Source organism: Portunus trituberculatus, chromosome 45 (assembly GCF_017591435.1).
Source record: "Portunus trituberculatus isolate SZX2019 chromosome 45, ASM1759143v1, whole genome shotgun sequence".
In the NCBI taxonomy this organism is placed as follows: Eukaryota; Metazoa; Arthropoda; class Malacostraca; order Decapoda; family Portunidae; genus Portunus; species Portunus trituberculatus.
Genome location: NC_059299.1, coordinates 10,925,740 through 10,953,000, shown reverse-complemented (window position 1 = coordinate 10,953,000; position 27,261 = coordinate 10,925,740). Strand labels below are relative to the sequence as shown.

Here is a 27,261-nt window from a genome sequence, read left to right as displayed (position 1 = left end):
ACACACACACACACACACACACACACACATAAGAAATACACACACACACACACACACACATCATCGTCGATGGCGGAGGTGGTCGCTGAGCTCAGAGCAATCATCTATAATTCTACAGTTACCATTGCCTAAGAGTAACCAAGGTGGGAAAGGAGCTGGTAATGTTTGTCCCGTCTCCATATAGTCATGTTAACTGTTGATTAGCAAAATAATGTCCAGTGAAGGTAAATATAAACTGTAGCCTGCGTTTGAGCCATCAGCTGGTTTGTTTACGTCTGCGCAACATGGCGGCCGTGAACTCGAAAGAGGAATCAGACTTCACAGGGTTTCAAGGAATAATGGAAAAGAGCGCTTATGTGAAGAAAATTCTGGAGTTAGAAGGTAAAATTGAAAACTGTTTGAAAAGTATGAGGGCCTGGAAACGAGTTATGACAATGTTAAGAAAGACTGTGCCGATATGAAGAAGGAAAATGCAGCACTGAAAGAGGAAGTTAAGCTAATTAAAGTGAATTGCGAAAATGTGGAGAATCTCTAGGAAAAGTGATGGAGAAGCAGGCTGAATGGAAAAAAGTCAGGAAGTGGAAAGAAAGGAGGTAAATTACAAAGTTGCAAGTCTGGAAAAGGAAATCAAAGAGTCAGGGAGAAAACTTTGGGCCTTGCTGAAATTATAGATCAACAGATCATAGAAGAGAAGATAGCTGAGAAAGTGGTGAAGGTTATTAAGTCAAATGAGACATTGGTGAGGGAAACTGTAGACAAAAAGAGATGTGTGGTGATATTTGGTGTGGAGGAGGATAAGACACCGAGTAAAATGGAGAGAGAAAAACATAAAAAGGTGATAAATAATATCATTAATGTGGTGCAGGAGGAGGAAAAGACCTAGTACAAGAAATAGAGGACTTCCATAGAATTGGAAAGTTCACAAGAGAAGGTATGAGGCCAATAAGAATCAAACTTAAGTCACAAAAGGATGTAGATGAATTGGTGGAGAAGTCATGGAGGCTAGCCCAGCAGGAAACAACAAGGAAGATTTGGTTGAGAAGAGATCTCGGTGAAAAGGAAAGAGAAATGTTAAATGAGTTGAGAAAGGAGGCTTTGAAAAAATGAAGAGAGGACAGAAGAGGAGAAGAAAGAGTTTTCTGGAGAATCTTGGATATGAGACTGAGGAAGTGGTTCATAACCCAGAAAAGTACAGCAAGAAAGGACTAAAGAAACTTACATATGAGCGAAATGTAATGTATTCCAACATAAATGGAGTGATATCGGGATTTTAGAACTCAACGATTACTTGAGGGACAAGAACCCAGATATTGTGGGTCTTACTGAAACAAAACTGAGAGAGGAGAAGACCTGATGAAGGTTGGAGAAGGGAAATATAACGTTTGGAAAAGAAATAGAGTAGGTAAGATGGGAGGAGGAGTGATGTTGCTGGTTAAAAAAGATATAAAGGTGGATCAAGTGAAAAAGGTATGGGAAAGGCAGAAGTGCTAAAGATCAGAGCAGAAACTAATGAAGGAAAAAGAGGCACTACATAGTGGTGTACGTACCACCTAAGACAAATGCATGGTCAGTACAGGAATATGAAGAAATGATAAGTGATACAGGAACATGTCTGGAAGAAATGTTGGGTGGCTGTGAACGAACTATAATGATGGGAGATTTTAATTGTAAAGAGGTGTGTTGGGAGGACTGGTCAATGGAAGGATCAGAGACAACATGGGGAAATACACTATTGACACTGGCAATGGAAAATGTGTTAACTCAGTGGGTCAAAGAAGATACTAGGTTTGGAGGAGAGGGAGCATCGTCAAGACTGGACTTGGTCTTTAGTACAGAGCCAATGGTCATTGAGGAGATGAGGGTGGAGTGCCCTTTAGCAAAGAGTGATCATGCAGTTTTGGAGTTCAAGGTGATAGACGAAGAGAAATCTAGAAGAAATGAAGAATATAAAGTGGGAAGATGGAATTATGCCAAGACAGATTTTGGAAACCTAAAGAAATTCTTTCAAGAGACAAATTGGATGAAATTCAAGAGTGCTAAGGAGCAAATGAAAAGTGGAAGGAATTTATAAAAATATACAAAGAAGGTGAGAAAAATTTGTACCAATAAGACAACATAGAGAAGTTGGAAAGCAGGACTGGTTTAACGATAGATGTGAAAAGGCTAGAACAAGAAAAGAGGATGCATGGAAGAGGTGGAGAAGGAAAAGACGGATTAAGCAGTGGGAAAGTTACAAAAGAGCAAGAAATGAATATGTGTTGATTAGAAGAGAAGAAAGAAAGAAACAAGAAAAGGATATAATTGATAAATGTAAAGACCAACCAAGGCTTTTTTACAGACATGTGAACAACAACATCAAAAATAGAGAAAGTATTGAAAGTTTAGAAGTAAATGGAGTATGCAGTGAAGATCCCAGGAAATGGCAGAGGCTATGAATGGATGCTTTCGGAAGGTATTCACAAAGGAGACTGCTTTTGACAAACCACTGGTAATGGAACAGAAAGGGATTATGAAGGAGTTTCAAGTAACGGTGGAGGAGATCAAGAACATGATGGGGAGTTTAGAAGTGAGAAAAGCTGTGGGACCTGATGGGGTATCAGGATGGATTTTAAGAGAATGCAGGGAGCAATTGGCAGAAAAAGTTTGTGAAGTAATTGATGCCTCATTAAGGGAAGGTGTAGTGCCCCAAGACTGGAAAAGAGCTAACATTGTCCCAATCTATAAATCAGGTAACAAGAGAGACCCATTGAACTATAGACCAGTGTCACTTACAAGTGTGGTAGCTAAGATGTGTGAGAGGGTGGTGAAGACTAGATGGACAGACTTCTTGGAGAAAAATGACATACTTTGTGAGTGTCAATTTGGTTTTAGGAAAGGGCGTTCATGCACGACAAACCTGATATGTTACTATTCGAGGGTGATAGATGTAATACAGGAAAGAGATGGTTGGGCTGATGGAATATATCTGGATTTAAAAAAGGCCTTTGATAAGGTACCACACCAGAGACTGATCTGGAAACTTGAAATGGTAGGAGGAGTGCATGGCAGTTTACTAAAATGGATGGAAGACTTTTGGTAGGAAGAGAAATGAGAACAATAATTAAGGACAGACCATCAGAATGGGGATTGGTGGAGAGTGGAGTTCCACAGGGATCAGTGTTGGCACCAGTAATGTTCGCAGTCTACATAAATGACATGGTGGATGGGGTGTCCAGTTATGTGAGCCTATTTGCAGACGATGCAAAATTGTTAAGAAAAGTGAGATGTGACAAAGATTGCGAACTACTCCAGGAAGACTTGGACAGAATATGGAAATGGAGCTGTACATGGCAAATGGAGTTCAACACGACAAAATGCAAGAAAATAGAGTTTGGCAAGAGTGAAAGAAGAATCAGGAGTATGTACAAGATAGGAAATGAAGACATAAAACCAGTCATGAAGAAAAAGACCTTGGGGTGACAATTACCAATGACCTATCGCCAGAGAGACATATAAACAAAATAATTGGAGAAGTATTGAACTTATTGAGGAACATAAGAGTGGCGTTCGTATATCTAGATGAAGAAATGATGAAGAAAATAATTACTGCAATGATAAGACCGAGGCTTGAATATGCAACAATACAGTGGGCTCGAACTTAAAGAAACACATAAGGAAACTAGAGAAAGTACAGAGGGCTGCAACAAAATGGTGCCTGACTTAAGAGATTTGACTTATGAAGACAGACTGAAAAGAATGCAACTTCCAACCCTGGAAAACAGAAGAGAAAGGGGAGACCTGATAGCAATATACAGAGTGATGATTGGCATGGAAAAATGGATAGGGAAGATCTGTGTATGTGGAATGGAAGAATGTCGAGAGGGCATGGGAAAAACTAAAATGGCCACTTATAGGAGAGATGTGAAAAATATAGCTTCCCTCATAGAAGGGTGGAAGCATGGAATAGTTTAGACGTGGAAGTGGTCAACGCAAGGAATATTCATGATTTTAAGAAAAGCTGGACATTAATAGATATGGAGACGGGACAACACGAGCATAGCTCTTTTCCGTATGTTACAATTAGGTAAATACAATTAGGTAAATACACACACACACACACACACACAGTGGTTACACACACACACACCAGATGACATTGGCTGGAGATATTTGGGTGTGTCTCCTTTCACGTGTAGTGTTCACCTAGCAGTGAGTAGGTGGATGTAAATTTGAGGAGTTGTGACCTTGTTGTCCCGGTGTGTGTGTGTGCCTGGTCTCAGATATAAGATGGAAATAATGAGCTCTGAGCTGTTCAGTGAAATGGCTGTCTGAGAGACTGCAGCAGATCAAACAGTGAATTATATATGGATAAAGATATGATGAAGAAATTAATTAGTATGGTAATTAGACCAAGATTGGAATATGCTGGAGTGGTCTGGTCCCCTTATAAAAAGAAGCATGTAAAGAAGTTGGAGAGATTGCAGAGAATGGCAACAAAAATGGTTCCGGAATTGGCAGAAATGACCTATGAGGAGAGATTAAAAGAAATGAACAAAGAAGAGAAAGAGGAGATTTAATACAGGTTTATAAACTGTTGAATGGACTGGATGAAGTGGATAATGAGCAAATGATGTTGAGAGGAAAATTTAAGTAGAACTACAAGATCGCATAGTAAAAAGATAGCCAAGGGAATATGCTTGAAGGATGTGAAAAATATAGTTTCACAAAGATGTGTGGAGGTGGAATGGTTTGAGTGAGGAGGTGGTGTCAGCAGAGAGTGTGCATAGTTTTAAAGGAAAGTTGGATGTGTGTAGATATGGAGACAGGACCACAGAGATGACCCAGGTGTAAAATTACAACTAGGTGAATACAACTAGGTGAACACACACACACACACACACACACACACACACACACACACACACACGACCTAGTACAAGAAATAGAGGACTTCCATAGAATTGGAAAGTTCACAAGAGAAGGTATGAGGCCAATAAGAATCAAACTTAAGTCACAAAAGGATGTAGATGAATTGGTGGAGAAGTCATGGAGGCTAGCCCAGCAGGAAACAACAAGGAAGATTTGGTTGAGAAGAGATCTCGGTGAAAAGGAAAGAGAAATGTTAAATGAGTTGAGAAAGGAGGCTTTGAAAAAAATGAAGAGAGGACAGAAGAGGAGAAGAAAGAGTTTTCTGGAGAATCTTGGATATGAGACTGAGGAAGTGGTTCATAACCCAGAAAAGTACAGTAAGAAAGGACTAAAGAAACTTACGTATGAGCGAATGTAATGTATTCCAACATAAATGGAGTGATATCGGGATTTTAGAACTCAACGATTACTTGAGGGACAAGAACCCAGATATTGTGGGTCTTACTGAAACAAAACTGAGAGAGGGAGAAGACCTGATGATGGTTGGAGAAGGAAATATAATGTTTGGAAAAGAAATAGAGTAGGTAAGATGGGAGGAGGAGTGATGTTGCTGGTTAAAAAGATATAAAGGTGGATCAAGTGAAAGAAGGTATGGGAAAGGCAGAAGTGCTAAAGATCAGAGCAGAAACTAATGAAGGAAAAAGAGGCACTACATAGTGGTGTACGTACCACCTAAGACAAATGCATGGTCAGTACAGGAATATGAAGAAATGATAAGATACAGGAACATGTCTGGAAGAAATGTTGGGTGGCTGTGAACGAACTATAATGATGGGAGATTTTAATTGTAAAGAGGTGTGTTGGGAGGACTGGTCAATGGAAGGATCAGAGACAACATGGGAAATACACTATTGACACTGGCAATGGAAAATGTGTTAACTCAGTGGGTCAAAGAAGATACTAGGTTTGGAGGAGAGGGAGCATCGTCAAGACTGGACTTGGTCTTTAGTACAGAGCCAATGGTCATTGAGGAGATGAGGGTGGAGTGCCCTTTAGCAAAGAGTGATCATGCAGTTTTGGAGTTCAAGGTGATAGATGAAGAGAAATCTAGAAGAAATGAAGAATATAAAGTGGGAAGATGGAATTATGCCAAGACAGATTTTGGAAACCTAAAGAAATTCTTTCAAGAGACAAATTGGATGAAATTCAAGAGTGCTAAGGAGCAAATGAAAAGTGGAAGGAATTTATAAAAATATACAAAGAAGGTGAGAAAAATTTGTACCAATAAGACAACATAGAGAAGTTGGAAAGCAGGACTGGTTTAACGATAGATGTGAAAAGGCTAGAACAAGAAAAGAGGATGCATGGAAGAGGTGGAGAAGGAAAAGACGGATTAAGCAGTGGGAAAGTTACAAAAGAGCAAGAAATGAATATGTGTTGATTAGAAGAGAAGAAAGAAAGAAACAAGAAAAGGATATAATTGATAAATGTAAAGACCAACCAAGGCTTTTTACAGACATGTGAACAACAACATCAAAAATAGAGAAAGTATTGAAAGTTTAGAAGTAAATGGAGTATGCAGTGAAGATCCCAGGAAATGGCAGAGGCTATGAATGGATGCTTTCGGAAGGTATTCACAAAGGAGACTGCTTTTGACAAACCACTGGTAATGGAACAGAAAGGGATTATGAAGGAGTTTCAAGTAACTGTGGAGGAGATCAAGAATATGATGGGGAGTTTAGAAGTGAGAAAAGCTGTGGGACCTGATGGGGTATCAGGATGGATTTTAAGAGAATGCAGGAGCAACTGGCAGAAAAAGTTTGTGAAGTAATTGATGCCTCATTAAGGGAAGGTGTAGTGCCCCAAGACTGGAAAAGAGCTAACATTGTCCCAATCTATAAATCAGGTAACAAGAGAGACCCATTGAACTATAGACCAGTGTCACTTACAAGTGTGGTAGCTAAGATGTGTGAGAGGGTGGTGAAGAATAGATGGACAGACTTCTTGGAGAAAAATGACATACTTTGTGAGTGTCAATTTGGTTTTAGAAAAGGGCGTTCATGCACGACAAACCTGATATGTTACTATTCGAGGGTGATAGATGTAATACAGGAAAGAGATGGTTGGGCTGATGGAATATATCTGGATTTAAAAAGGCCTTTGATAAGGTACCACACCGAGACTGATCTGGAAACTTGAAATGGTAGGAGGAGTGCATGGCAGTTTACTAAAATGGATGGAAGACTTTTGGTAGGAAGAGAAATGAGAACAATAATTAAGGACAGACCATCAGAATGGGGCTTGGTGGAGAGTGGAGTTCCACAGGGATCAGTGTTGGCACCAGTAATGTTTGCGGTCTACATAAATGACATGGTGGATGGGGTGTCCAGTTATGTGAGCCTATTTGCAGACGATGCAAAATTGTTAAGAAAAGTGAGATGTGACAAAGATTGCGAACTACTCCAGGAAGACTTGGACAGAATATGGAAATGGAGCTGTACATGGCAAATGGAGTTCAACACGACAAAATGCAAGAAAATAGAGTTTGGCAAGAGTGAAAGAAGAATCAGGAGTATGTACAAGATAGGAAATGAAGACATAAAACCAGTCATGAAGAAAAGACCTTGGGGTGACAATTACCAATGACCTATCGCCAGAGAGACATATAAACAAAATAATTGGAGAAGTATTGAACTTATTGAGGAACATAAGAGTGGCGTTCAGATATTTAGATGAAGAAATGATGAAGAAAATAATTACTGCAATGATAAGACCAAGGCTTGAATATGCAACAATACAGTGGGCTCGAACTTAAAGAAACACATAAGGAAACTAGAGAAAGTACAGAGGGCTGCAACAAAAATGGTGCCTGACTTAAGAGATTTGACTTATGAAGACAGACTGAAAAGAATGCAACTTCCGACCCTGGAAAACAGAAGAGAAAGGGGAGACCTGATAGCAATATACAGAGTGATGATTGGCATGGAAAAATGGATAGGGAAGATCTGTGTATGTGGAATGAAAGAATGTCGAGAGGGCATGGGAAAAACTAAAATGGCCACTTATAGAGAGATGTGAAAAATATAGCTTCCCTCATAGAAGGGTGGAAGCATGGAATAGTTTAGACGTGGAAGTGGTCAACGCAAGGAATATTCATGATTTTAAGAAAAAGCTGGACATTAGTAGATATGGAGACGGGACAGTACGAGCATAGCTCCTTTCCCGTATGTTACAATTAGTTAAATACAATTAGGTAAATACACACACACACACACACACACACATAGGAGTGATCGGAGGTGGGAGAACCTCCACACTCCAAACGACAGAGCGGGAACCCACAAAGGCCAGCCATAGCAGCCGCCAACGCATCCAACCACACACGTAACTACCAGGCCTGGCCCCCATTGACCACACACCCACATGTTCCCAGGAAAAGTAAGGAAAAATGGATAGACCGGTAAGGAATAAATTACCAAATTCAAAATATGTTGATGAGGCCCAGGGAGCAAAGCCAAAAGTGGCCAGTCAAAGCATGAGTCCAGCTTCAACAGGGGCAACATTGCAAGGTAGATTGGTGATGTTGGAGAAGAGATTTGAGGAGTTAGTGAAGGAATTAAAAGTTCAGAGGAATGAGGAGGAGCAGGATAGAGAATTCCGCAAGGCTTTGAAGGAAAGAGTTAAGAGACTGGAGGAAAATGAAAACGATTGGTGGATGAGAATGCATTTGAAGGTGGAGGTTGAAAAATACAAGAGACGGTTGGAGGAGAAAATGGAGAGAGTAGTAAGGAGAAAGATGACTTTAAGGAAATGATTAGTGAGCAGAATGAAAGGCTTGAAAGGAATGGGAACTGAAGAAAACACAATGGACTGAGTCGAGGAAGCAGAGATGGTTGGATTACAAGAAATAATTAAAGATCAGTTGAAGGAAGACAAAAAAGAAAGGTCCAAGGAACTGGTTAATGTAATGAAGAATAAGGAAACATTGATAAGGGAAATAGCAGAAAAGAAGAAGAGTGTGTTAATATTTGGGATGAAAGAACAAAATATAACATATAAGCCTAAGAGAATTAAGGAAGAATTGAAAACGGTAAGAGATCTGTTCAAAAATCTAAATGATGATGAAAAAAGACCTACAAGAAGAAGTGGAAGAGATCCATAGACTGGGTCCGTATAAGGAGGGAGTGAACAGACCGATTAAAGTAGTACTGAAGTCACAACAATCTGGAGGATGTCCTATATAGAACATCAAAGTTAAGAGAGATAGAAGGTTGTAAAGAGGTGTTTGTGAGAAAGAATAGAAATGAGGAAGAGAAGAGAAGATATAAGGAATTGGTGGAAGAGGCGAGAAGGAAAAATGATGAGCGGTCTGAGGAGGAAAGAGAAAAGTTTTTTTGGAGAGTTATAGGAGAAAGAGTCAGAAAGTGGTATGTGGAAAGAAGGAATACGGAGGAACCCCTAGAGGGAGCAGTGGGTGGACCGTAATGTATACTAATATAGATGGGATACTGTCAAGTAGACTGGAATTGCAAGACTATATGATATCGTGTGTTTGACTGAGACAAAATTGCAGGAAAAAACAAAGATAAATTTGGATAATATATATAATATATGGAGAAAGGATAGGGAGAGTAAAGGTGGAGGAGGAGTTATGATTATGACGAAGAAAGAAAGAAATGTGGATAAGGTTTGGTATGGGAAGAACAACGCAGAAGTGATAAGCATAAGGATAAAAAGTGATGGAAAAGAATTAATAATCATGGTGACCTATGTACCTCCTAAAACAAATTCTTGGACATTAAGGAATACGACAATATGATCAAGGATACTTTACAGAGTTTGGAAAGTGTATTATCTGGAAAAAGAAAGGTGATACTAGTAGGAGATTTTAATTGTAAGGAGGTGGATTGGGAAAATCTAGTAAGTGGTGTTGGAGAAGAAGCATGGGAGAGAGATTTCTTAATCTAATGATGGAAAATATGATGGAACAGAGGGTGAAGGAAAATACTAGATATAGAGGAGATGATGAACCGGCTAGACTGGATTTGGTGTTAACAAGAGAAGTGTACCTATGTGGAGATATACAATACAAGTGTCCTTTGGGAAAGAGTGATCATGTGGTTATGGAAATGCAGATAGCAACAACACAGCGAAGGAAGGACGAGACATACAGGAGTGGTAGATTGAATTATAGAAAGATGGACACAGAAAGTTTGAAAAATTATTTCAGAAAATTAGATTGGGAGGAGATGTTACAAATCAGAGAAGTGCAAAAGAAATATGAGATTTTTATGAAATATTATAAAGAAGGAGTTATGAAATTTGTACCAAAGTATAAACCAAGAGAGGAAGGAAGAAAGGATTGGTTTAATGCAACTTGTGTTAAGGCTAAGGAAAAGAGAGATGTGGCTTGGAAAAGATGGAAAAGAGCAGGAATATACTAAATAAGGAGAATTATAGAGTGGCAAGAAATGAGTATGTGAGGGTAAGGAGGAGGAAGAAAGAAAATTTGAAAAGATATTGTAGACAAGAGTAAGGAACATCCAAAATTGTTTTACAGGTTCATAAATGGTAAACTTAAAAGAGAGAGTCCATTGAAAGATTAAAAGGAGAGCAAGGGATAGTAGATGACCCTAAGAATATAGCGGAATTGCTAAATAATAGGTTTCAGCAAGTATTTACTAAAGAAACAATGTTTGTAAAGCCACAGAATGTACAAGGAAATGTGCACATGGAGGACATTAAGATACCTAAAAGGAGTTATATAAAATGTTGGAGGAACTTAAAGATGATAAAGCGATGGGACCAGATGAAGTTTCAGGAAAATTATTGAAGGAGTGTAGAGAAGAATTGATTGATCCATTATATGATATTATAAGGTGCTCATTAGAAACAGGGAAGTACCAGTAGAGTGGAAGAGAGCTGAAGTGGTGCCCATTTATAAGGGAGGCAGTAAGGAAGAGCCTCTTAACTATAGACCTGTGTCTCTAACAAGTGTGGTCGGTAAGATTTGTGAGAGGGTGATAAAGAAATATTGGATACGGTTCCTGGAGGATCATAAGTTATTATCGGATCATCAATTTGGCTTCAGGAAAGGGAGGTCATGTGTAACAAATCTACTGAGCTTTTATTCAAGAGTGGTTGACAAAATACAGGAGAGAGAGGATGGATGGACTGTGTATATTTGGATTTAAAGAAAGCTTTTGACAAGGTACCTCACGAGACTGTTATGGAAAGTAGAGATTTATGGAGGACTGAAAGGAAAAGTGTTAAAGTGGATGGAAAACTACTTGAGATGGAGGGAGATGAGAACGGTAATAAGGGATGCAAAGTCGGACTGGTTGGTGGTGGAGAGTGGAGTCCCACAAGGCTCAGTGCTGGCACCAATACTTTTCCTGGTATATATAAATGACATGCCAGAGGGAGTAAACAGTTATATTAATTTGTTTGCGGATGATGCGAAGTTGTGTAGGTGTGTGAAGAGTGAAGAAGATTGTGAAATTTTACAGGCAGACCTGGATAAGATTTGGGAGTGGAGCAAGAGGTGGCAAATGGAATTTAATCTGAGCAAAAGTCATGTGATGGAGATGGGAAGAGTGGAAGACGGCCAAGAGGGTCATATAAGATGGGTGAAGAAGTAGTGTTGAAAAAGGTGGAAAAGGAAAAGGATTTGGGAGTGATAATACAAGACCATGGGCAGTTTGAGGCTCATATTGATAAGATGTTTGGAGAAACATATAATTTGATAAAAATATTGGATTAGCCTTCCATTATATGGATAAAGATATGATGAAGAAATTAATTAGTATGGTAATTAGACCAAGATTGGAATATGCTGGAGTGGTTTGGTCCCCTTATAAAAAGAAGCATATAAGGAAGTTGGAGAGATTGCAGAGAATGGCAACAAAAATGGTTCCGGAATTGGCAGAAATGACCTATGAGGAGAGATTAAAAGAAATGAATTTGCCTACCTTGGAACAAAGAAGAGAAAGAGGAGATTTAATACAGGTTTATAAACTGTTGAATGGACTGGATGAAGTGGATAATGAGCAAATGATGTTGAGAGAGGAAAACTTAAGTAGAACTACAAGATCGCATAGTAAAAAGATAGCCAAGGGAATATGCTTGAAGGATGTGAAAAAATATAGTTTCCCACAAAGATGTGTGGAGGTGTGGAATGGTTTGAGTGAGGAGGTGGTGTCAGCAAGGAGTGTGCATAGTTTTAAAGGAAAGTTGGATGTGTGTAGATATGGAGACGGGGCCACACGAGTATGATACCCAGGCCCTGTAAAATTACAACTAGGTGAATACAACTAGGTGAATACACACACACACACACACATATATATATATACTCATTTGGTAGATACATATACATACGAGGAAACATATACTCACTCATATACATACACACACATATACAAATACATACACACATACATACATATACATATATACATACATACACATATACACATATATACATACACACACATACATATAATCATATAATGTACATACATACATACATACAGACATGTACACACATATATTGTTGGTGGTATTTAAATCATCAAATTATTACTGATCATTATACTTAGATAACAAATGATGCTTTAAATTAGATTTGAAAGAGAGAGAGAGAGAGAGAGAGAGAGAGAGAGAGAGAGAGAGAGAGAGAGAGAGAGAGAGAGAGAGAGAGAGAGAGAGAGAGAGTGTTACTAAATTTTTGTCACCAACCTCTGTCTCCAGTGTATCTTTTTTAGTAACACTTCTTCCTTTGTTTGCTGATTCCAAGGAGGTGACTGGAGCTTTCTGCGAGGCACGTGACGGAGAGCAAGAGGCCAGTCACCTGCAAGAAATGATGGAGTCAAAGAGGAAGGCTGAGGAAAAAAAGAATGAGGGAAGTGAGGGAAAATGCAGGTGTATTTGAATGGAATATAAGAGGAAAAAAAGGAGATGAAGGATAGGAACAGATCAGAAAATACAGTTTCACTTGTGTGTAGGACAAAAAATTGAAACCATGCAGGCAGAAAATGCTCTCAATATGAATTAGACATCTCCAATGAATATCGAAGATAATTATGAATGTCAATGTGTATGGAGAAAAAAAAAAACGTTGGGTTATAATGGTCCAAGTCAGATAATGATGCCAAAGGATAGAGATGTTACAGGGATTATCTGAGAAAGTTAGGTTAAATGTGTTATATAGTCCAAGTTTGGATTTACCTGAGGAACTACTAATGCAATATTCATTATGACATGAACAAACTGTTCATTAAAATGAAAAAATATCTGCATAAAAAATACAACAGTGTCAACTAACTGTTACCAGAAGAACTGGAAATTCACAAAATCAAAATAGTCATACTTCATGATTCAAATACCCTTAAATTCTAACAACTATCAATTTGAACAGGATTGGTAAAAAAAATTTGTCTTTCAATTTGAATACAATTGCCCACTTGAGCAATCACTTCCATTTTCCTTCTCCCCCTATTCTTTTCCATTTGCTCCATCCCTTCCTCCTCCCATCTCTCTCTCTCTCTCTCCCTCTCTCCCCTCATATGTCCCTTCCTCTTATGTCTGGTCACAAAACTCCCTCTCTGTTACCTCCAGCCTCCATCCAGCCTTCAGTGGAACAGAGCTTCACCCTCCCTAGTTTATTTCAATTGACTGCCTGTCCTATGAACATTGCTCCCTCCTTGCCTTTTATATTCTTGCTAACATCCCAACCTCCCTCAATCAGTAGTTAATGATTAATTGAACCACTCACTCATCCCTCCACTCATTGTCTTTATTTACACCACACCCCTCCCTCATCTTAAGATCAATTCACTAACTTGTTACATTAAACAACCCATTTAGCATATGTAGAGAGAGAAAAAAAAAATAAAAATAAATAAATAAATAAAAACATTCACTCCATACATTAATCCTCCTCCTCCTACCTCCCATCACCTTCCACTTTATAATTCCACATCCATACTAGTTGTCATTTCTCTCTTTGTGATCACCTTGGAACAGTTTGAACTTCTTAAAGTTCATCTTGACTCCAATCTTCACTACTCTCTGATGGAAGTACATATTACTCTTCTTACATCCAAGACATGGCATGGAATCCCATCAACACTGAGGTTATTATGAGAGTGCATATCTGTTACTGCACCCTTTTTCCACTGTGTTGTACACTTTGCATCAGGAGGCTTCACCCAAATCTCCTCTCAATGTTAATGGTGGCAATGCCTTTCATCTCCCAAGTTGGATTCTTGCTAGGATGTCGCCACTCATAGCGAAACACAGCTCTCTGCAGTACTGTTGCTTCATCTAAGCCTGAATTAGAGCCCAAGTTGTACCAAAATACTGCATCCATTGGTATAATCTGCCCTCTCTCTGCCAAAGCCTTAATTGCTCGGTGATGCCTCTCAACAATTCCATTTCTAGTTGGTTTGTATGCCTCAACCTCCCTCAGAATGTCTTGGTGTGAACTATTCAACACTGCCTTCAGAAGGAATTAAAATTGCCAACAAACCGTGCTGCCAAGTAACCACTTCTGATGGAAGCTATGAAGAAGCAACATCTGGATTTCTGCTGGAAATACTACAAGGAGTGGACATTGGCAGGTTGGCAGATAGTAATGGTCAGTGATAAAAGTACGTTCTAGCTGGTCAGGAGCGACTCTAATGTCATGAGGAGGCCCAGTATCTTGTCCCGTTATGATCCTGGCTACAGTGTTAAAATGCTCAAACACCCAGACAATGTTATGGTGTGGGGGTCATTCACTGGTCATAAGGGCTCTGTTGGACTCTTTCTTCTTAAGAATGTGATGATGAAGACAACTAATTATATTGAGGTCTTGGAGGAGCAGATGCTGACATTGTGCAGCATTCATGAAGCAGAACATTATTCTATGTACAACATAGCACCAGCATACAAGTCCAAGGCCGTCAAGGAGTTCATGGTGAAAAACAATATACGTGTTCTCGACTGGCCTGACAACTCCCCAGACCTAAACCCCATTGAAAACACCTGGCAAGTAATGAGGACCAAGCTGGAGAAATCACATCCCAGCAGCATCAAAAACCTGAAGGAGGAGCTGAAAAAGATATGGATCTACTTCGATGTCTCCTACTTTTCCAGCCTTGCTGCTTCCATGCCCTGGAGAATCAGAGGATCAGAGTGTTTTGAAGTCCAAAGGGAGTATGTCCAAATACTAATTATAAAATAAAATTCTAAATAAAACAGCTGTATTTTGTATTTAATAGTTTTACTAACCAAAATTCAGTGATGTATACTTTTTTTTTTTGTGGCCACTGTAGAATGACCAAAAAGAAAACTAAAGATGAAGTTGCAGAGAGAAGGATAGAAGCAGTAGGAGGATAATTTGAAGATAAAAGCTTTGTGCCAGACTATATCAAAATCTTTCGATATGTCTTGGGCAACAGTAAACATTCACCAGATCAGTAGAATGGCTTTGACATGGCCATACTGGCAATCAGATAGAAGAGTGATAGATATTTAAGAATCTACCTGTTGAGGATCGATTAAAAACTTTAGATAAGCAGATCAAAGCAATAAAACGATTGTTTAAGGGATAAGAACAGTCACCTATTTTAGGAACAGGCTGAATGTAGGAAAACTTCCAGCAAAGAAGAAAAGTATAAGTTGACAGACAGAGTTGAAAGAGACTAACTGAACAAGGTACAAGCATGGATGTACAGTAAAATCTTGAATTTCAATCATAATTGGAACCAAAAATACTGATCAATATTTAAAATGTTGAGATGTGAAGTTAGCTTCTTAAGGGGAAAATGCAATTAGTACCTTGCCAACTATTCTATGTCAACTATGCTAGCTTTCTAGTTTACACAAAAGTATCACACAATATGCATTACAGTTTATATAGTAAAATTCCATAAGTTACAATACTTCATCCTAGTTTTCTACAATGTATTTGTTCAATTTTTTGCCCTTACGATGATCACATTTCTCACTTTTGGATTTTTTTCACAATCCTTGACTTTCATTCTCATTCTTACCCACCCCATGGGCCATTGCATTGGCAGTGAAACATGATCAATGACATCCACGATCTAGGTAGCCACACACTGGCCACTAGGTTTGAACAGGTGAGAGGTAGCAGGTTACATAGGGTGCTCCATGGGACGTAATCCACTGCATCTTGCCCCACAGAGTATTATGAAAAATTTTGAATGTCAACATTGTCCTCCCCTGCATATGGGGTATGTGTATCACTTGCTGTCATAACTCTGATATAATGCACTGTGGAATGAATGCTCTGTAACCTTCCAAAAGCTTCCAGAGCAGGTTTAGGAAGTAAACTACTGCTAGGTCAGAGAAATTGGAAAACAAACAACACCATGCTCTGCACTTGTCATAATATAAGCAGATGAAAAACAATAATGATTGATATTCGTGCAACTTGATCCAGATATGTGAATCATGGGTTCTTGGTGGTACAATCAAGATGTGAAATATAGTGGTGAGATTGATAAAGATTTGTGACTTTACTGTACAGTTTCTAAGAATAATAGAAGGGATCCTATCAAGTCTATAAGCTTTCCAAGGATTTACACCAACAATGGTACAGAAAACATCCTTGTGAAGGACTCTAAAATGTGGCATGAAGTGATCAGAAGGCAAAGGAGGAGGAGGAATAATAAGCCCTGGTTCATCCAAGGTAGATTTTTTAACAAAGGTTGGAGAGAACGGTTCAGCTTTAGAAACAGACAAGATGGAAGTGGTGCCATCAGGATGAAATAAAGGAGGGAAATATGTAACAAATTTACGAGATATTTTTGGTAGGTGCTATAAATCTTCAGAGGAATCAGATCCCAAACATTAAACACTGTTCTCAAATACAGAGAAATCCAATTCACACAGTTCTCTTAAGGGCATGTCGTCAAGATTTAAAAAATTATGATGAAAAGTTGTTTTTTTTCAATTCTTGCAGATTATAGTAGAAAAAATATTCAGAATTCATATGGTATATAAATCATGGACCTATGCATATGGCAACACTCATTTTGACGTATTTAAAGGGACATGAGTGGCGTACGCCATGAGGTAGACGTGCAATAAACCTCTCTAAGCATTGTAATATATTGCCTGTTTTTCCTTCTCATTTTACTACTAGTACAGTAATACTCTGCTTAACGAACAGGATAGGGGGTGTCAATGCTGTCCGTAGAGCAGAAATTCGTTAAGCGGACGTAATTTTCCCATAGGAAATAATGAAAATGGGGGGATGCATTCTGGGCTGGTCCCCAACATACCACATGGGTAAAAAAAAAAAATATATATATATATATATTTTTTTTCTATTAGCTTTTTACAAGCCTTACACCCAAGAAAGGATTATTTTGTAATGCATAAAGTGAAATCTTACATGGAATACCAAAAAATAAAGCAAAGATGATGAGATCGGCCACAGACGGCAGAGATTCCGGCGACTTGGCCGCTTCTTCTTCTTCTTGTGACCTTTTAGCAGTGTTGTCTTTCACCACAATATTAAATTTGTTTCCACTACTCTATTGCCTGCTATAATGGATATCATATCTTAGTATTCATATACACTCATGCCATGAGGATAACCTGGACTCCGTGGCGGTGGTGATAGTGAATTACTAATGAAATATCGCAGTATTTCATTAGTAATTCACTATCACTCACTGCCACGGAGTCCAGGTTATCCTCATGGCATGAGTGTATATGAATACTAAATATAATATCCATTATAGCAGGCAATAGAGGAGTGGAAACAAATTTAATATTGTGGTGAAAGACAACACGCCAAGCTAAAAAGGTCACAAGAAGAAGAAGCGGCCAAGTCGCCGGAGTCTCTGCCGTCTGTGGCCAATCTCATCATCTCTGCTTTATTTTTTGGTATTCCATGTAAGATTTCACTTTATTCATTACAAAACAATCCTTTCTTGGGGGCAAGGTTTGTAAAAAGCTAATAGAAATGTTGTTTTGTGGACATATATGCATATATAAGACAGTAACACCACCTCCAGTGGTGTTCCCAGCAACCTCATCACCGTCCCTCCAAGCATTCATGGAAGCCATTTCGCAGCAGGAGATTGCTCTGAGGTTGTTAAAGAATCTTGGATCCAGCTCCAGGAGCGCTAGAGACAGGCGGGGAGCCAGACAATCACAGCGAAGCTGCCGCGTTTGGTCCTTCACCCGGCAAATTCAAACCCAGAAAATTAGCTAAAACGGATGTGGTTGTACGTTATGCGGACTTTTGGTCTAACTTTATATAGTACGTTAAACCAGAAATTTGTTAGATGAATGTTTGTTAAGGAGAGTATTACTGTATTGGTCTCTGTGGTGAGGCTCCACCCAATAAATCAATTGTCTCCTTCCCGTCTTGCCATGCAGCATCCCAGTGCAACAGAAAAAGGCAAAGGGAAATGTTATGTCATATTCTTGCTTGCAGGCCTTGTTTTTTTTTTTTTTTTTTTTTTGCTGATCTTCCAACTAGAACATGGAGTATAAACAAAATAAGCTACAACAGCTGAAGATGTGAGAGATGAAGAAAATTAAAAGAGAATAGGAGATAAATGAAAAGAAGAGGGAAAAGATGATGGCTCAGTGGCATTTGGCATGGCAGGGAAGGAAGTTTTGGAGGGAAGGGACAGGAAGAGCATCTCACTTTCAATATCAGAAGCTAAGAAGATAAAATCAAGGAAAAGAAAATTAGAAAATACACGAGGAGGAGGAGGAGAAGAGGAAAACAGAAGGAGAAACGTCCATACCTGGAGGCAACGACCTTGATTAGGACCAAAAAAATTTACTTGGAGAGGATTGTCTCATGGAGAAAAGGGATGGTGCCTACTGACAGTTAAAATAAACCATAATTCTATGAAATAGCATTCTTAGGACACCCACCAGTGAGCTTAACCTACTGGCAGACACAAAGAACCAGAGCCAGGAATTCTGACAGTGTCACCACAAGGTAAATAGCTCCTGAAATGAAGTACAGGCAATCCCCAATTAACAAACATTCCCACAACGAAATTTCACTACAACGAACGTTTCCTTTTACTACCATCCACTTGTATAACAAACACCAAACTCGCTTTAACAAAATTTTATCTAGTTATTTTTTTTTAAGTTTGAAAGCCCTGCTGTATTACGCAAGCCAAGGCTTTTGAATACACCAGCGCCTCTCGTGGACAAAACATGCACCACACTCTCCCCTACCGTTCCATGCTCTTAGTTCAAAACAATAACAGCGTCCAGCAGCAGCTAATTTTCCTCACTCAACATGCCACCAAAATGCCCTGCAACCAGCCCTGCAATGTCGCCTAGCATTGTTAAGAAGACCAGGAAGTCTCTTACTCTTGAAGTGAAGCTGGATATTGTTCACAGACACGAGAGAGAAGAGAAAACTAATAGCATTGCTCGCCATCATGGCTTGACTCTATCTACTGTCTCTACTATTTTCAAATCAGCAGACTCTATTAAGAAGGCTGGTGAGACTGCATCTTCCTTGCAAGCTAAAAGATCCACCTGAACTCGTGACTCTACAATGGATAGAATGGAAAGTCTTGTGGAAATGTGGTACATAAGCTTTGTATGTAGTACTTTGATGCACCTTTTGTTTACATTCCACAGGTTGCGGACTAGCGTCTTTTTTGCTCCCCTCTCCCCTCCTTCGTAAATTCAAGATCATCAACATTATAAAGTTACTTACATACATACATTAGTGTACATTATAATGACTTAGTCTTAAATCAAACTGCTTAAATGTTTAACTTCATAATTTTTTGTTTCATTAAACCTTTTACTGTACTATGATGCACTCTCACTTTGTTTACTCTCAATGGAAGTTCAGTCAGGGGTCAAACTTGTTATAATTGGTTCGCTTAACGAAAATTCACGCAACGAATGTTTTTAAAGGAATGTAATCCGTTCGTTAAGTGGGGAATAACTAGATCATTCTTTGTGAGCAGTTTCTCCATAGATCAATACACAACACATAATAAATCTATTAATTCTAATAAACACATAATGTGGGAGCTAAACTTTTAAAACTTTAAAAAGCCAATCCTCAAAACACAATTTTTCAAGACATAAAAAACTGTATAAAATCAAGAATTACACATGTTGCCTTGAAATTTGGTGTACTTATTGACAGGGATTGGGCTAACATTTTTGTCAGTACAGTTTTTCCCTAAAGTGACTGGAAAGTTTTTAATGAAGCAAAATAACAGCTTTTCATGCATTTTTGATGATATCATGAAATGCAAAAACTATAAAAATCATATCTCATGACATATGGAGAAATTTAAAAAAGTGTTTTCTATGTTTCAATAGGCATCTTTTCAGTATATCCATGCCAAAGCACACTTCAAAAATTTTTTAAACAGGGCCTGTATGACATTTTCAATAAAACTCTATCCATAACATCATGAAGCCATGACGTTATTACTCAATTACTTTCATATTCATACACATCAAAGACAACCAATAGCTTATAATATTCTGAAAATTTCAAGTCATAAATCATAACTTTTTTTAATAAATTTTTCAAATCTCAATTGCAGCAAGCCCTTAAGCAGAATGTGAATCAAGAGACATCGATTTGTCACCTCTACGTGATTTGGATGTACTACCACAATGCAGCATATCTTGCAATCTTATAATATTAATTTGAAGGTAACTGCACTTCTGAACTTGCCTTTTATCTCCTGTTGCAATGCTGCACATAACCAACTCCATACTCTTTCCTCTATAAAGTCCTCCTTACTAAGTATGTAGTATCATCTCAGTAATTTCTTTACGGGTAAGTCTGGAATTCTAATTCTGTGTCTGTTTTTCCTCCTGGGTCTTATATACTATTAAAAAAATAAATATGAAGATACCTTAAATATCAAGATTTTTCTTCTTTATCTAATTCTAGATGATGAGCAATCTTATGGATGTATCTTGTCAGACGAGCCCATGATCATCTTAAGCTCAGCAAAAGGTTGCTTAAAGATTGAAGTGAACTTTGAAAAATTTCAATCATACAGTTGCTAGGCCTGTGTAAAAATGTTCCTCCATACCCATTGATCTTGAAGTTGAATGATCAATAGTAGCTGGGATAAATTCAATGGAATGATATGCATTACATAACATAGCAGGAAGTAGTAGACACCTACTGAGATGATAATTTACTTCCAGCGAAGTCTAATAGCACTAGTTCAAGGGGTGCTGTGAACTTTCCATTAAAGCTAGTTGTGATCTCACTGAACATTTCCCTTTGTGTCTCACAACTCAAGGGAGCAGCCATAGCATGCCCTCTAAAGACAACTCTCCTTCTTCTAATAAAATTACATGCACTTACCGCACACACACCCTTCACTTGAAATTTAAAATAAAAAAATGACGAATCCAAATTGAGCCTTGGAATCCCCTTCTGGGGAGGGAGCCAGAAATGTCCTCAAGTAGGATTGCTTTCATGATAATGACCCTAAATGTTTTGACACCCCCCTCAACCTTTTCTTCATTAACTTCTGCAACATTTCCAATTTTAGATTTAATTTTTAATCTGCAGAAAACCACCTCTCCTCTACTATATCTCATCTTCTTTTCACCAAAACACAGCTCTCTGAGGCAACTGACAGTATCCCCTTCTCAGTTCCCTCCTACTTTCTCTATTCTCATTTTCATTTCAAAGTTGGATGTTGTGTCTATGTGTGCAACAACTTAACTTGCTCTTGTGCCTACATTCTTGAATCTTCTGAGTTTTCCACTAGCTGGCTTAGACTTGACAGTTATTCTCTAATTGAATTTATCTGTGCTGTCTATCTCTCCCCCTAACTCCTCTGACTATAGTAAATAAATTCTTTGACTATTTAACTTCCAAAGTGGAGCACATTTTGTCCCTCTAACCCTTCACAGAGATCTCCATCTGTGGAGATTTCAATGTTCACCACCATCTTCAGCTTTCCTCTCCCTTCACAGACCATTCTGGTGAACTAGCCTTCAAATTTGCTATCCTCCATGACCTAAAGCAAGTGGTGCAACATCCTACCCGTATTCCTGACCATCTTGGAGACACGCCCAACATTCTTGATCTTTTCCTCACCTTTAATCCTTTAGGTTATGCTGTTACCCCTCTTCTCCGTTGGACTCCTCCAATCACAATCTCATTTCTATACCTTGTCCTATTTCATCAATCACTCCTCATGATCCCCCAAAGCTTAGGTGCCTATGGCATTTTATCTCTGCCAAATGGAGGTACCTGAGGAGGCATTATGCTGGTTTTCCCTGGAATGATTACAGTTTCCATGTCAGAGACCCATCTCTGTGTGCTGAACTCATAACGGAGGTGATAGTGTCTAGCATGGAGGCATACATTCCTCATTCTTTTTCTCATCCTAAACCTTCTAAACCTTGGTTTAACAAAGCCTTTCTCATGCTATACATGATAGAGAGGTTGCCCACACAAGGTACTTGAGCTTTCCATCTCCTGAATCTCATGCACTTTATATTTATGCCTGGAATTATACCAAGTCTGTTTCTCAACTTGCCAAACAAACCTTCATAAATAGGAAATGTCAAAATCTTTCAAACTCAAAGTGCCCTCATGACTTTTGGCATCTGGCCAAAAAGATCTCCAATAACTTTACTTCTTCATCGTTCCCTCCTTTATTTCATCCACTGCCATCTTTTCTGTCTATAATGCTGAACTCTTCTTTCAGACCTTTCCTAACAACTTTACCTTGGATGATTCTGGGCTTATCCTTCCCTCTCCTCTCTCAGACTATTTCATGTCTTCAATCAAGTTCTTCCTAATGATGTTTTCCATGCCCTCTCTGGCATAAGCCCTCGGAAAGCTTATGGACCTGATGGGGTTCCTCCTATTGTTCTCAAAAACTGTGCTTCCATGCTTGCATCTAGCCTGGCCAAACTCTTTCAATTATGCCTATCAACTTCTACCTTTCCTTCTTGCTGGAAGTTTGCCTACATTCAGCCTGTTCCTAAAAAGGGTGACTGTTCTAATCCCTCAAACTATAGCCTTATGCATAGCTTTAATGTTCTGCTTGTCTAAAGTTTATGAATCTATCCTGAATAGGAAGATTCTTAAACATCTTCTGTCTGATTACCAGTATGTCTTCCATCAAGGTTGCTCTACTGGTGATCTTCTGGCATTCCTTACTGAGTCTTGGTCATCTTCTTTCAGAGATTTTGGTGAAACTTTTGCTGTAGTGTTAGACATAGCAGAAGCTTTTGATTTCAAAACTGCCCTCCTATGGTTTCTATCCTTCTCTCTGCAACTTTATTTCAAGTTTCCTATTTGACCATTCTATTGCAGCCATGGCAAATGGCCACTGTTCCCCTAAATCTATAAAGAGTGGTGTTCTTTAGGATTCAGTGCTGTCACCCACTCTCTTTTTATTATTCATTATGACATTCTTAACCAAACTTCATGCCTAATCCACTCCTACACTAGTGATACCACCCTACATGTTTCCACATCCTTTCAGAAACGACCAACCCTCCAGGAAGTCAACAGATCACGCAAGGACACCAAATAACAACTGACTTCTGATTGTTCTAAGATTTCTGACTGGGTCAGAGAAAATTAGTAGTTTTCAAGCCTCAAAAACTCAATTTCTCCATCTATCAACTCAACACAACACAACCTTCCATACAACTATCTCCTCTTCTTCAATGACACTCAACTGTCTTCCTCTTCCACACTGAATGTCCTCCATCTTCTCCACCAGTTTTTCTCGCCCCTCCAACTGCTTTGTACAAGGACCTTCTTATCTGTCCTTGTATGGAATATTCTTCGCATGTTTGATGGTGTTCCACTCATACAGTTTTATTAGATAGGATGGAATCAAAAGCTTTTTGTCTCATTAACTCCCCTCCTCTGACGGACTGTCTTCAGCCTCTTTCTCACCACCGAAATGTTGCATCTCTCACTATCTTTTATCACTATTTTCATGCTACCTGCTCTATTGATCTTGCTAACTGCATGCCTCCCCTCCTCCAGTGGACTTGCTGCACAAGGCTTTCTTCTTCCTCTCATCCCTATTCCATCCAACACTGTATTACAAGAGTTAACCAGTACTCTCAATCATTCATACCTTTCACTGGTAAACTCTTGAACTCCCTGCCTGCTTCTGTATTCTCTTATGACTTGACTTCTTTTAGCCCTTAAATAGAAATGCCCAATTTCACTCACACTAATTGTACCCTAACTCCTTTTGAACCCACTGTAAAAATATTGAAGAAAGAAAAATATATGGATCATCTTTATTGAGTTACACTTGATCAGATTTGAAAAAGAAAGCATCTTGTAGAATGGTGAAAGAAAAAAGCACAGAAATTTATATTCATATTTAATTTTCATGATTTATAAAAAAAAAATATTGAAAAAAGATAATGACTTTACCATATAGCGTATCAATAAAAATTCTTTGGAAAGAAAAGTAAGAAGACTGAATACTGTCAAAGTAAAATAGTTGTTTTTTCTAAGAAATAGTGTGTAATTTTTAATTTGCCTCCCAAATGTGGTGCTCTGACTAAATGAAAATGAACAATTTTTGTTTCTAATTTTGATAAATAAACAAATAAATAAACAAATAAAAAGAATCTGCATACCCCACAACTTGGTCTATCATGGTAACTTTTGCTTGAACTTATTACAAAAACCATTATTCAAAATTATCTATAAATTGTATGCTCTTCACCCCATTGTGGTGCTCTGAAGAAAACAGAGGCAATTTCTGGAAATGTAATTTTCTATAAATAGCCACAAGTCAGCTGTGACTGGCTAATAGGCTTCAGTGAATGCTATTTCACCAGTAAGATCTACAGTTTGCTCAGGCAACAGCTGCTGTATTCTCTCGTCAGACAATCCAGAGGGATGTGACATGTCAAATTTGTCTATCAAAGAAACCAGAAGAAAAAAATAATAACATTACACACATGTAGAACGAGAGAATAACTGCACCAGGACTCTTATGAAATCCTGGAGAACATATTTAGCTTGAGTTAGAGGTACTACGGCCCTGTATATCACATATACAGGCCTGTAAACAATGTTTTCCCCCTGCTATGTAAGTTCATGAGTCAATATTTCATAAACAGACTTTGTGGGTCCACCTTGCGTCACAGCCCGTATTTAGGAAGGAAAGAGCATCGCCAGCGAGGAGCCCGTCAGTCCTCCTCTAGATCTGATCACCAACAGACACTCGACTGAGACCCATAGTCCTTGCAGCCAAGTGTGCGTGAAAAATGGTGTGCTTTTTCCAAACCACTAACTAATGACTCCATACGGAGTCACGTTCCCATTTAAGGATTAAGAGGGAGATTTCAAGACATTTGTCCCTGGCTTTATGCTAGTTCTTTCAAAACTTTTAGGAAACCTAAAGTTCCAGTGGGCCTTTTTTTCTAATATTTTGTTGCCCTTGGCAGTTTTCCCTCTTGTGTAAAAAGAAAAGAAAGGAAAAATAATCTAATCATGACTTACCAAGAGCAAAAAATCATACATAATGTGTACAATGATATTTTAAATGAAGTCAGTCCACCAATGAGCCTCCTTGTCACTGAACTGGAAGATTATGCTCCTGTTATTTTCACACATAAGACTAAAACAGGTCATTATTCAGTTGATACATAAAACTGGCGAATGGATGAAAAAACATTTTTTTTTTTTTTTTTTGGTCTATAGCACCTGTAGGCATAATTGAAGAGTATATGTGGGAAGTGCTGTTCAGCTGCTGCCCATTAGTGGCGCAGGCAATTTTATTTACAGTGGTACCCACATCAGGGCCCATATCACCACCCAAGCTTGGTGTAACAACCTAGAACCTGGGTACCATGGTGACATGTAGGTAACTTTAAACCACTTGACAAATGGCATAGCTTCAAAGCGGTATGTGGTAGGATTTGAACCTACGCATGAATGTCTGCCCGACCCTACACTCACCATCTTATCTACTTGCCAAAGCCTATTATGAAGCCCAAGCAGAACACTAAATACTAACTGGGTGTCAACATTTCATATATTTTCTGGGTTTATTAATATTAAGCTTTTTGTCAACATGATATTCCAGTGTTCAGTACAGTTTTGTAGTTACAAACTATGTAGATAAAATTAGTTCTGAAGAGGTAATCAAGTCTTAGAATTTTTGTTTCTTAAGATCACTATTCTATTATTACTTAATTACCAGAGGGTATGAAAGTAAGATGATATAAGCTTAATCCCAAATAAATGCAAACTCACCTGTCATCTTAAAGTCCAACATGATGTTAATGATCTGGTTGAGTGTAAGGCATTTATTGCCAATCCCCCATGTCAGATATCTGCAAGAAAAATACAGCACACTCTTAATTTGTTGAGAAAAATTAATATGGGGTCTTTTTACAAAGGGACACAGGCAGACCAGTATGTGTTGTTGGGACTTGCTGTGAAAGTACATGGCTAGACTTTTCATGTGTAAGCTACTGGATGTTGTAGGGTATTCCATTCTCTTTCTGTCAGAGGCATTTGAGTCTAACAGCCAGTTCCTGAATTACTTCTTTTTGGTCCGTTAGGCAGCCAACCAAGCAATTTGTGTCCTGCGCCGTTCCAGAATGCCTTTTTCCATCTGTTTTTTGTCCACTAGTGGACCAAAGATTGGAACTTTGGTCGAGGGGTTTTGCAAAACATTGGTCAAGTGTCCGGGCGAACAAAGCTACCGCCTTGTATTTTAAATTTCCAAATGTAAAAAGAAGCTAACTGTACTTAAATTTATTTCAGTCTATTTACCATGTCAAATTTTTTTTGATGGTACAAAAAAGCTTTACTTATGCTATATTAAACATACGTTTTAATTTTTGAAGTCTACTGTAGTCGCCTGATGAGTTCACGCCAAACATCAACAACAAACAGCCTAATCGACTTGTCACATCTCTACTTCATTGACTAAATTTGGTAAGTATATGATTAATCTTGTTATTTATATATTATTACATGAATTTTTACATTCTGCTTCTACTATTAAGAAAGGTAAGTGGACGAATTAAAGGGCAAAAACTATAATATGGAAGGAATGGAGTAGATTGAAGCCGAAATACCATGTACGTAGCTCATACCAAGGAAAACAATTAAAAAACGAATAAATAAATGAAAATGGTCATGAGGCTGTATATTTTAGTATATTTGTAGTTTTAAGTTCAAGGCTATTAAAAGGTGACCGATGAAACAATGGAGGAAAGGTATAAACGGTACCTTGATCAGCTTGCAGGTAACACTCGATTCTGTGGTGGTCTACACATCAGAAGACATTATTGATGGATTTATTACACATTAGTGAATGGATCCTATTAATGAACCTAATGTAACCTAACCAAGCAAACAATAACCCAGCCAACTTAACCTAACCCACCCAACCTAACCTA

At 38.5% G+C, this 27,261-nt stretch overlaps 1 protein-coding gene across 1 annotated transcript in view; it reads right to left on the bottom strand.

The window, feature by feature from the left end:
• Positions 1-27,261, bottom strand: part of LOC123519279 (mitochondrial ribonuclease P protein 1 homolog) — a 246,532-nt gene that overhangs the window by 16,884 nt on the left and 202,387 nt on the right. The window contains exons 4-5 of the mRNA XM_045280429.1: positions 26,105-26,184; positions 12,589-12,700 (exon numbers count right to left, since the gene is read on the bottom strand). Of these exons, the coding sequence (XP_045136364.1) occupies positions 12,589-12,700; positions 26,105-26,184 (192 nt within the window). The remainder of the gene's footprint in view (positions 1-12,588; positions 12,701-26,104; positions 26,185-27,261) is intronic.